This window comes from Neolamprologus multifasciatus, chromosome 7 (assembly GCF_963576455.1).
Source record: "Neolamprologus multifasciatus chromosome 7, fNeoMul1.2, whole genome shotgun sequence".
Taxonomy (NCBI): domain Eukaryota; kingdom Metazoa; phylum Chordata; class Actinopteri; order Cichliformes; family Cichlidae; genus Neolamprologus; species Neolamprologus multifasciatus.
In genome coordinates, this window is record NC_140445.1 from 14,914,812 (window position 1) to 14,926,393 (window position 11,582).

General features: G+C 39.0%; 1 protein-coding gene and 1 long non-coding RNA gene across 9 annotated transcripts in view; both read right to left on the reverse strand.

Annotated features, from left to right (window-relative positions):
• srek1 (splicing regulatory glutamine/lysine-rich protein 1) overlaps nucleotides 1–10,979 on the reverse strand; it is a 15,366-nt gene extending 4,387 nt beyond the window's left edge. The window contains exons 1-11 of one of the 8 annotated variants that reach the window (XM_085165050.1): nucleotides 10,404–10,535; nucleotides 9,217–9,733; nucleotides 8,634–8,763; nucleotides 8,129–8,244; nucleotides 3,067–3,213; nucleotides 2,453–2,631; nucleotides 2,238–2,368; nucleotides 2,036–2,147; nucleotides 1,843–1,950; nucleotides 1,390–1,473; nucleotides 1,165–1,279 (exon numbers count right to left, since the gene is read on the reverse strand). In XM_085165050.1, the coding sequence (XP_085021176.1) occupies nucleotides 1,165–1,279; nucleotides 1,390–1,473; nucleotides 1,843–1,950; nucleotides 2,036–2,147; nucleotides 2,238–2,368; nucleotides 2,453–2,631; nucleotides 3,067–3,213; nucleotides 8,129–8,244; nucleotides 8,634–8,664 (1,023 nt within the window). In that variant the 5' untranslated portion in view covers nucleotides 8,665–8,763; nucleotides 9,217–9,733; nucleotides 10,404–10,535. Of the gene's footprint in view, nucleotides 1–1,164; nucleotides 1,280–1,389; nucleotides 1,474–1,842; nucleotides 1,951–2,035; nucleotides 2,148–2,237; nucleotides 2,369–2,452; nucleotides 2,632–3,066; nucleotides 3,214–8,128; nucleotides 8,245–8,633; nucleotides 10,538–10,707 lie in introns of those variants that run through there. The other 7 variants (XM_085165043.1, XM_085165046.1, XM_085165044.1 and 4 more) reach the window with 7 other exon arrangements.
• LOC146513973 (uncharacterized) lies at nucleotides 4,401–8,122 on the reverse strand. The gene is made up of 2 exons (XR_014874896.1): nucleotides 6,562–8,122; nucleotides 4,401–6,214 (listed from the first exon to the last, which is right to left on the reverse strand). It is a non-coding gene; the product is annotated as an uncharacterized LOC146513973 (long non-coding RNA).
• Nucleotides 10,980–11,582: the final 603 nt, after the last annotated feature.

Sequence of the window (11,582 nt, forward strand, 5' to 3'; positions counted from 1 at the left end):
ACAAGCATTCACACTAATTACACCCTTTTGCACAGGCTCTACAGTGAAAATAACAAATAACAATGTTTTACAGTTTGTAGTAAAATGTCAATCATATATAATTAATCTCTGTAATATTCTGCATATTTATAATTGAGCTTTTTGTATATATTAGAGCTGTTTCTCAGATTTTGTAACTTTGTAATATATTACATTTAGTTCAGTCTGTTACTGTTCTTATTGTCTTGGAGCACCTGTAAACAAATAATTTCATTCATTCATTAAACTATTCTGATTCTTGTGCTTTTTGTTATTATGTCTGCTTGCTAAAAATCAATATTTCACTCCTGTAACAGCCTGCATATCATCTGGAATACTGGTTTAAATCTGGTTTATGTAACTTTGCAGCAATCAGCACCAAGAGCTCTGATGTTACTTGGAACACATAGGTCAAAGGGAGGAAGAGCAGAAATGTTAATCAAGATGCATTATATTTTTATAACAAGTTTTCTTTTTTCTTTTTAAATCAATATTTGTACCAGCTTCACTGTATATTAAATTAACAGTGACTGTGTTGATTCTGGTTGCAGTTTCATGTAACAAAGCTGTTAACCAAAATATGTGACAAACCCAAACAGATGCTGCAGCTCGTGTCTGACAACAACCTTGCAGAAATGATGGTGGTTTTTGAGGAGAACATTTGTTTGGCTGTTATTGTCAAACAAATTTTCAGATTGTTATCAACAGAAAGGCTCAAGTGTCACAAATCTAAATCACCTTTTATCTCTTGGCTATCATTTGGGGGATCTATGTAGTAAACTTCAGAAGTAGGACAGTCGTGTGGTTTGATACTCAAGTTGGAGACGAATGGAAACATTCACTTGTGCTGGTGTGAATGACATGCAACAATGCCACTACTTTTGAGGTAGAAACCATTCAGAATGGGACTTTCAGAGTGATCTGCAAACCAAAGTGTGCTGAAAACGAAACCATACAGCAAAAGATTGGTGTCACATACCGGAAAGACGAAGCTCGTGCATGCAAGTTGTATTATTAAATGCTTCCAGGTCTATGCATCTGGAATAATTAGATAACTCCAAGTATAAGCAACATAATGTGCACATAACTGAGTCATTCCTTATTTGTAAATTATTAGATTTGTGATTGAAGCGTAATCTGTAATACCTTCACTGGCTTGGCTTTGCTCCTTATCCTGTCCTCGTCTTTGCGGCTCCTTTTTCTGGACGTGGAGCCGTCCCTTCTGTCCCTGCTGCGTTCCCTCTTCTTCTCTCTTTTACTTCTAAAAGTAAGAACCAACCTTCAAGCAAACATAACTGAACCTACAATCGTATAACACAGTAAAAACTTACCTACAAAAAATGTTTGGCAGCATGAGATGGTTGGATTTACCTTTTTGGTGACGGTGATTTGGCTTTCCTTCGAGGGCTTCTTGACCGATCCTTACTCCTGCGCTTGTGCCCCCTGGTAACAACACTTTATTAAGTGCATGGAAATAAAGGTGTTATAAATAACACATCTTATTTTAGTTAAACGATCAACATCCTTTTTTGCACCACAATAACATACCAACAGCACATACCAACAGCAGCAAATTTAGGGAGATATGAAGATTAAGAATCTGGTGCCCTCTACTGCCAAAGGCAAGAATCACAGGTCTTATTACAGCTGATCAGATTCTTTTATTATTGTTATTATTAAACACGTAATCCAGAAATATTCCAGGAGTATGTTGTAGGTGGTCCCATGTGTTGAGCTAAACGACAGTATAACAAACACATTCAGACTCTTGGGAAGAAAAAAAAAATCACTGAGGTTTTTGCCTCACTAGTTGGTCCTGCATACCTCGAGCGACTCCGACTACGTCTCTTGTCTCTGGAGCGAGAGCGTCTCCTGTGACTGCTTCGGGAACTGTGTGAGTCACTGCCCGGCAACAACCTCTGTGATGTTCTGCTTCAAACAGAAGCAAAAGGGGAAAAGTGTCAACAACTAAATTGTAACACAACACTAAAACCCTGATGTTAAAAAAGCCGGTCACCTGTGTTTTGAGCGGGATCTTTTCCGCCGTGCCTTTGAGTGTGAACGGGAGCGTGAGCGTGAATGTGACCGCCGTGACCTTTGAGACCGGCTGGAGGAACGCTTCTTTGTTTCTGTGAGAGGAACAAGCAGTAGTCTCAGTACACGACAATTACTTCAGCAACTTTAATCAAGTCTTCATGCAGGTAGACCGAATATCGTACCAGGTTCAATGGCAGCAGCAATGGTAGACTGTGCTTCACGCACCCTCTTCATCACACTTTCTAACTCTTTAGCAGCAGCCTGAGGCGTCAGCTCTGGGGGTTTCACAATAGCGTTATTGGAATGATTAACCCTGAAAGACAAAAGTATCAACCGGCTCTTAAAACCACGTTATTTTACGCATTTTCCCATTTTACAATTTTAACTAAATACATACTTCAGCGGTCTGTCTCCAAACATGACTCCATTTAATGTGAGGGCTCTGGCAACAGACTCTTGCTCAACAAACTCTACAAAGGCAAAACGAGTTGGCTGGGTCTCATCTCCGGCCATTCGGACAAACTTTACATCTCCCACCTGTTTAAAGAATTCCAACAGCTGCTCTGCAGTGGTGGTCTGCGGAAAGAAAAGATCAACTCAGTTTAAAGAAACATACAAGCCCCAAAATACAAAGCTTTTTAAAAACTGCTGAACCTAGAATTGGGAAATTTAATTGGTAGAAACTGTTGCCAATGCTCTCAGATTTTGTCACGTTTTTCTTAGTTTTTATTTTCTCTGTTTAACCTTCGGATGTCTGCACTCATCATTGTATTCTGTTTTTATCTACATTTAAAAAAGCAAACCAACTTTTTTAGAACTGGGGCTGTACATGTCATCAATTTACAGATGTTTAAAACAACAGTATTGGACCAGAATTTTACAACTGAGCTTATAGTTTCCTCAATATGGTGAAGGTGGTACAAGCCAAACCCAAACAAGTAAGTAATAATATTATCATGAGCCTGTAGAATGAGGTCACATGGCCTTTAAATACATGAAGACTTATGTTACCTGTGAGTTCAAGTTGCCAACATACACTGTCCTCCTGATCTCATCAATTTTTGAGGGATCCACATTTCCCATGAGCGGCGGCTGGGCGAGTACTGACGACGAGGATTCGAGATTGGCTGGAAGTCGATTCACTAAGGGAAGGTTCAGCTGCAGGTGTGTGAAACAAAGACACAGGTTATGTTAGTACTGCACGATTATGGTGAAAGGAATGATCATTTTATTATACTGTCATATAAACTTAAAGCTGCTTTCACATCCATGCTGTGCCACATTTCTGCTAATGTACAAATATCTGCAGCAAAATAAAATTTGTCCCCCAAAACACAAATAAAATACAGTAAAAGTATAAAAGTACCAAAATCAACCACTGCTACAGTTTCTGTTAGTTAACCTTTGCAAACAACAAAAGGTGTTTGTTAGTAGGGGTGGGCGATAGAAACGATATACGATAGAAACGATATAAATTTGGCCAACGATAGAGATTTTGACTATAGAGATCGAAAATGTGAGGTCATTCATGGGTAAAACCGCAAAGGATTCTGGGAACTCGTGGCAAGAGGTACTAGCGCAGGCAGGCTTTCAATTGAAATTACATTACACAGCGATAAAAAGAAACACAAAAAATGGCAAGAAGCTGTTGTATTATTAACTGCAATAGCCGGTCACATGACAGCCACGGGAAGACGACGGGTAAAGAGATCGGTTTTTATCGGATTACGTCGTTGAAGAGAAATTGCTCGAGCCACGTTTCCAAAGTAACAAAGAGGCGACGGATGGCCTGGATTGCAGCCATTCAAAGACCAAATATAACGTCCCAGAACACTCCAGCTCACATGTTAACCTGCTCCAAGCATTCCCACAAAGGTCAGTGTTTTGTAGTAGTTAATACGTCATTTTTCATAACATAATTGGTGATATAGGTTACAAGCAAGTCTGGCGCTGAACAGAAATTGTCGCGCTATGCTCCTTTGTTTATTGTGCATAAATAGTAAATTGTCCTGACACAATATTGCGTTTCGCTTCTGTTATTACCCTGGTACATTGACAAAAACATACTTTTATTTACAGGATAAAACGGTTTTTTTGTATCACTAATTGCCAGAGGTGTGGACTCGAGTCACATGACTTGGACTCGAGTCAGACTCGAGTCATTAATTTTATGACTTTAGACTTGACTTGAAAAAATGTTCTAAGACTTGTGACTTGACTTGGACTTTTACACCAATGACCTGGGACTTGAATTGGACTTGAACCGGTTTACTTGAAAAGACTTGATATTTCACCCCAAATATAAAATTTAACATGCATATTAAAAAGAAAGTGTGCACCATTAATTCAATTCATTTATTCAAACCACACTCCGTACGTATGTGTGCGTGAGCTGTAGCACAGCCAATCAAATTAACCAGATTTTTAAAGAAAAGAAAAGAAAAGAAAAAAAAAAAAAAAACGCTCAAAAATGCTGCAAGGAGTTATTTTTTCAGGTACATAAACTATGAAGTAGTCAACAAAAAACCGAAATGCAATATGCAAAACATGCAAGAAGAGAATCACAGACAGAGATGGAACAACTTCCAACTTTCTCCGACAGTTGAAGTTGCATAAAGAACGGTAGGTGGTGCTTCTCTTTTGCTACGATGAGATAGCTGACTTCATCTTCAGCAAATGTTGTCAAGGCTACGTTGGTGATGCAGTTTTTTTTTTAATGTGTATGATATTTTTGTCATGCGATTTTAAAGCCGGTCCTACAACCGCATCCAAGAATAACATGCAGCTTATCTCAGAACTGTCGGTGAAAATTATTCTAGGAGCTAAGTTTAATTGAGCTGCATTTTATAGAGGTGCAATTTCACAATTTGTGTATATTTTCTAAGTTCACTATTTTGTCATGTGTTGAGAAAAACACAGATTTAAAAATTACATGGTCTAATATTTACATTTAGCATATAAATGCAACATTCTTTTTTCGTTTTTTTTTTTTAAAGACTCGAAAGGACTTCAAAATTTCAGACTTGTGACTTTACTCGGACTTTTACACCAGTGACTTGAGACTCGACTCTGACTTGCCTGACATTACTTGAGACTTGACTTGTGACTTGAGGATAAAGACTTGAGACTTACTTGAGACTTGCAAAACAATGACTTGGTCCCACCTCTGCTAATTGCCCAGTACGATTACAGCATACAATATTATTGTCACTGCTACATTTCTGTAACGCGTACCAGAAATTATTTCCACTACTAATTAATTACCGTTGAGTTGAAAGGTCCTATTAATAAACGGTTAACGAATGTGTATTTATGAAGACGATTTGTGAGACTGGTAAACTTATCATACGTACGATGGTCTTTCATTCTACATGGTGCATTTCAAGGTCCTGTACCCATCCGTCGGTAAACTGTACTTGGGCTTGTTGCAGTGACCTGAAGTTACTGAACTTCATGAGTGTATGCCCTCACTCCAAGAACCGTATAATTGTAAATATGAGCGTATTTTGCGTATTATACGCTAACGTATTTTGTCCACTGTGTGCTCGTAAGGGTCTAACCCTTTCACTCCTTTGATTTTTTCCTCGTATCTTTTCTTTGACTTTTCATCAAGTCTGTCTTTGTACGGACCGGCATTGTTCTCCTTCGTTTTGTACATAACTTTTTTGGGGGACAAAGAAAAAGCAAGAAGGTATTGGAACTGGAGAATGAACGTTTTGCGGTGCTGCAAATGCTTGCATTTGATGCGTACTTGGATTGTTTTGCCACGAGTTCCCGGCATGCAATGCGCGAAAGTCACGTGGTCTGTCAATCTCTATACCGCTCTATCGCGATAGCGCATGTTGATGATGTCATCAAGCTGCGCCTGTTTTGGTCAAAAGCATCGCAGCGGCTACAACCATTATCATCTGCAAATTATGGCGGGCGACAGTCATAGCAAAGAGATGAAGCACTTATGAAATATGGGGAAAGCCAAAAACTGCGCTTCCTCCACTTCCGTAACATTGATTCATTAATGTTGAATTCTCTCGCAGCTGCTCTATTCCCATGTTGTTGCAGTGTATTAAATATCTAACCTCGTATTGTTCTCCTGACTGAAGTTTGGCCCGTGTATAGCATCCTGCTATACGATTGCATTTGTCCCTGACCACCAGAATCCCTCACGTTAACTTTTGTCGAGTGGAAAAAAAGTTGGTGTTCATCCTCCAGCTTCACTGTGCTAATGTTATGCTAACATAGCTGTGTCGCTAGCAATCACGTAGCACAACATTATATGGCAGGTAGTCCAACTTCAGTAACCCTACAAACGCCACTGCTGTTTAGCTTTCTGTCTTCATTTATGTTGGAAGTGGTAGCAAAGCTGTACGTTTTAATTAGTTTCAAAAATCTCTCAGTCAGAACATGGTATGTCATGTTTAGGTGGAAACTAGCGAGCTAACTTCCTGTTAACTTCTAACTTCGTTAAATTTAATAAATTCTGTTTTCATGGATGCATGGATATTAAACTTAATTGTTACACCCGATAAAGCAGCAACACTGATGATTTTATTAAAGATGAAATAATTTAGACCGTTCTTAACTCTTAGTGTTCGTTTGACTTTGGGACCTGAAGCTGACGGAGTTTTGGACCCAGATTACTCCGCAAAGCTCCTCACTACGACAGCCGTAATGCTCTGACAATCCATCAAGCAGTGCGGCTTACCAAAGTTGTACTAAAACATTTTTTAACATATTTCTGCACACCAAAATCGGTTCGAGGTCAGTAAGCACAACCAGAATTCATACATAAGGCACACTCTCGATTTTTGAGAAAATTAAAGGATTTTAAGTGTGCCTTATAGTGTGGAAAATACGTTACATAGAAGAAAAGAATATATCACGATATATATCGTTACGTTCAAATTATATCGCGATATGAATTTAGGCCATATTGCCCAGCCCTATTTGTTAGCATGACTTAAGTGTATCACCTAGAAACACCTTTAAACAAAATAACTCAATTTACTGTTTCCTACACGGAGGACGTGACTAAAACTAAAACTAAGATCATCATCACACTAACACCTTTGCAAAGGTTTTGACACTTTGGACCAGAGAGCCGTTATTCACACGTGCAATTATTGTTCCATTTACCATTTTCTTAAAGCCGCGGTGACTCTACGATGTTTAGTTCACATGTTTGACCACACACAATGACATCAAATTGGCGATTTCAATGCATTTGTTAGCCACACCATCGCACCCTTGCACAGGCTCGCTTTTACGGACATCCGACTGCAGGTGATCCACGTTAGCAACCACACCGCTGTTTTCTTTAAGTCATGCATTCTTTATCCTGCAGTTTGTGGTGAGTTTTCAGTAAAGCCAAAGTATTTCTAAACAGCAGATGATGATCTGCTTCAGGAGACAAGCTCTTCTACTCGGCTCCACATATGAATTATGTTGCACATCTGTCTTTTAGCATAGAGTTACTCATCCACATTATTTCAGGAAACTTAAAACTGCACGCTGTGGGAAAGTATCATGACGTATCATTTAGAGTGCCTGATTTGTTTTTGCTTTGTGTTCTATTGGTGAAGCACACATTTTAAACATCAGTTGGTAATAGTTATTCAACAGTGTGAAGTAAAATCGTGATCATGATTTACACTAGAATGGATCATTCTGACCTCATGAAATTTAAAAAAAATCATGCAACTCTGGTAAAATAAACCCCACCCTCTCACATTTTCATGGCATACAAACCATTCAACAATCTGAAATACTCGTATTGTCCAATTTTAGTTAAAATTAGATGAAAATTAACAACTTTGACATCTTTGTCATCTCTGCTGTTGTTGCAGGATGGGGTCAAAATGACACTTCCTAGTGTTAATCTCGATCAAAATTCTGACTTCTTGAATTTAATGACTGCTACTGTGTGATAATGAAAATTGATGCTTCACCAGTAGACCACAAAGCAAAACCGAATGAGGCACTCCCTAAATCACTACCTGATGACATGCAACTGTATATTATGATTTACTTGCATGAATAACAGGCAGACAACAATTATGACAGTGGCCAGACTTACATTCTGAAGTGGAGCTGGAGTAGGAATTGGCAGCAATCCCCCACCAGGAATCAGACTGGGTACTGGAGTGGCAGGTGCCAAAAGTGACAAAGCCTTGGCCTCTTCTGGGATTTTCCCTGCAGGACAAAAGCAGATATTAGTGAAGGCAATAGAAAAACTCTCCTCTTTGTCTCCTCTATGTCTGCACAATTAGCCCACTGTACTCTAGAGAGAAAGAGAGCATACACTTCCCATACAGCCTACAAATCTTCTACTGTCTACTCATGATATGCTGGAGACCGAGCATCCTTACTTTGCTTTTATTAAAAAAAAATAAAACAAAGAAAGAAATAAAAAAACATTTCTCTCAGTGAATCTGAATTATTCTCAATGAAAATCCTTACTTTTTCAAAAACAAAAAGAAAACTTATTTTGTCCTTGGTCTCTTTTCAAAAACATAAAGAAAGGAAGAAAGGAGAAACAAAACAATGCAGAGAATGAGTCAACACTTTGATGTATGGGTCACCTGTACTGGAAACATATTGGTCATGAACCATACGATATCAAGCATGGACGCTTTTCCGTGGGGGGAGGGGGCGATCGTTTCGGAGTGTTGGAAAGGTGTGCAACACAAGACAACCCCAATGGCTGCATCACTAATAGCACACAGAACATCAGATACAGAAAAGAACAACAATTTTAAGAACTGTAGGAAAGGTTAGCCAAAACTTAGCTATAAAAAACAACTAATTAGAATTTTTTTTTTTCTCTTCTCTGCATTCTAATCTCCTTCTTTGGTGCAGAAGTTAATAAAAAAAAACAGCTACAGGTTTATCACATCATAGCTGGTGGCACTGAGCATAAAAATGACACATTTCCCCTTCTAATGTTAGAAGGGGAAAAAAGGAGCATTAATGTCACAAAGCATTAATGCGTTCGACTCACTGCTAAATACTAAACATCCACATTAGAGTCGTAGAGCAGGAATATGAGGAAAAAGCCCTAACTGCTGCCTTTTACAACACACTTGAATTACAGATGTGAAGTGCACTTATAGCTTGAAGAATTTTATGCTCCGATGAGGTAAAGTTTTCACTGCCGACTCTCACTTTTTCACAAAGACTAGCCCCTCACTACAACGAGGCGTAGTGGACGAGAGAGTAAAGTGTTAGGGATCCTCCTAGCATCCCATGTGTGACACACATCCCCATCGGTATGCCGTAGCAACCTGGACAGAACTCAATCACACACAAGCTGCAGCTGTAGCGGAAAGAGAGAGGGGGGTGGGGGGGTTGGACAATAATCAAAACAACAAACCAAAATAACAAATATAAACACAACGCTAGAGATAAGCAATATTGTAGTATTCTGGATAGAGACAGTAGAGAGTGGACAACATGGGAAAGTATGAAAGGAAACAAACCAAAAGAAAAAAATTTCAAAAGGAAAAAAAAAAAAAAAAAAAAAAAAGAGACAAGGTGTCCATCTTGGAAGGTTCAGCGGGCTATTCTCCTGGTCACATTCCCCCCTTGAAGGCTGCGTTGGCCCGATCGGGGATAGTGGCTTGGAAAACAATGCCTGACTCAGGCTAGTGTAGTAGTGTAACAGCTGGGCCACTCTAGTCATCTGATATGCACACATAATCACACAGAAAAAACATACAAAACCAAATTAATAAACTCAGTAGCCATCCAGCACCAAGTCACGTGGACAAAAAGCATCAAGTCAGAGGTGATATCATTTTGACTGTACACAAGGAACAACAGTGGCACCAAAGAGGGAGGGAGATTTAATGAAAAGAAGCACCGAAACAAAAACAAATAAAAATATGTATCTATGTTTTTTAATGAAGAGAGAAAAGGGTGAGTTATTGAGTAATATCCATCAAACAGTATTTAAAATATGCACAAAACTATTTTCTGCAGGCAGTCCAGTGTTTATAGTGTGGATTCAGCTTCAAAAACATTCAACCTAGCTTTAATGGCCTGTGTGGAAACCATTTCGTGAAACCAAACAAGAGACCCTAGCTCGGTGCTATGGGAATTTGTTGTTTTTTTGTGTAAATGCTGTGGCGATACAACCACTAACCTGTACCAAATAATTGTACACAAACAGTTAAAAAAAGACCTAACCAGTGGCACAACTCGACAATTTTTCATGTGGGTTAAAAAAATAAAATAAAATAATCACAATTACAAAAAAATAACCCAGAATTCAACCACAACAACTGAATTCAGGGGAAGGAGGTCATAACAAAGTCAAAGTTGTTTCTTTAAACGTAAAGGCCTGCACTCACCTTCCGCACATGGTACTACTATCAAAGCTCTGTCAATAAACACAGTATTAGTGAGATGTTGCGCCACACCAACACTGGAGGGGTCTCGGTACTTTATGTAGCACACTTTGGACGAGAAAGAGAGGGGGGCGTTGCTGTAAACAAAAAAAGGGAAAAGGAAAAGAGAGAAAGAAGCGTGGGAACGCGGGTTAGTCATTTCATTTTGTTTCATCTGGGACTTTTTAGTTTATAATTTAAGAACCGCGACAAGGCCGCAGGTCCGCAGAGTTGCTTGGCTAGCCATGCCGAGGCAGACTGCTCTTACTCGGGCGGGTAGAGCCGCAACTCCTCGATGTCTCCCAGGAAACCGAAGAGAGTGCGCATCTGCTCGCTGCTCACGGCCGAGGACAGGTTGGTTATCTGGACGACGGGTGTCCCCGGTATCCCGCTCATTGTGCAAACTACTAAACGCGACGCAATAAATAACGTTTTTTAAAAAAAAATTAAAATTATTTTTATTTTTCAGTTACCCTACTGTGTTAAATACACAGAGCATCCAAGAAGGCGGAGCGACAGGGGTTCTTCCTCTTTATTCCCAACAGGCGTGAACAGTACGCTTTGAGGTCCGCCACCGCCCCCTGGTGCATTGTATAGTACACTGCATTTAACCCGTTTAAAATGATTCGTTGACCATATCGCTCATGGTCGATATCAAGCCAGAAAAAAAAAAATTAGTCATTTCTGTCAACTGACGAAGAAGGCAGCAGAAATCGCAAGAAATATAACATTACAGTCCTATTAAGATATTTTAAGTGGCCAAAAAGGACAGGATTGATTCTAATATTGGTAAAATAATGCATAAAAATAATAAAATATAAAATAATCTTAAAGATAGTTGCAAAAACAGGTCTTTTTTTAGGTTTTATCTGTCATTTATATGTAAGCCCTTCGCAAATCCTTTTGATTACAGTTACCAGTATAAGCGATTATATATAGAAGTCACTATTTTAGAACAATACTGGCCTGGTTCAAAATTAACTTTTATTGCTCACCTCAATAAATAAAGTAAATGTCAATGATAACAATTTTTAGCATAATTGTACCTATAGGAAAATGAAACCTTGCAGGCTGTGAAAAGAAGAAAAGGAATCAAGCAACTGATGTTCAAAGTGGAAGTAGCACAGCATGTTGGATCTGATA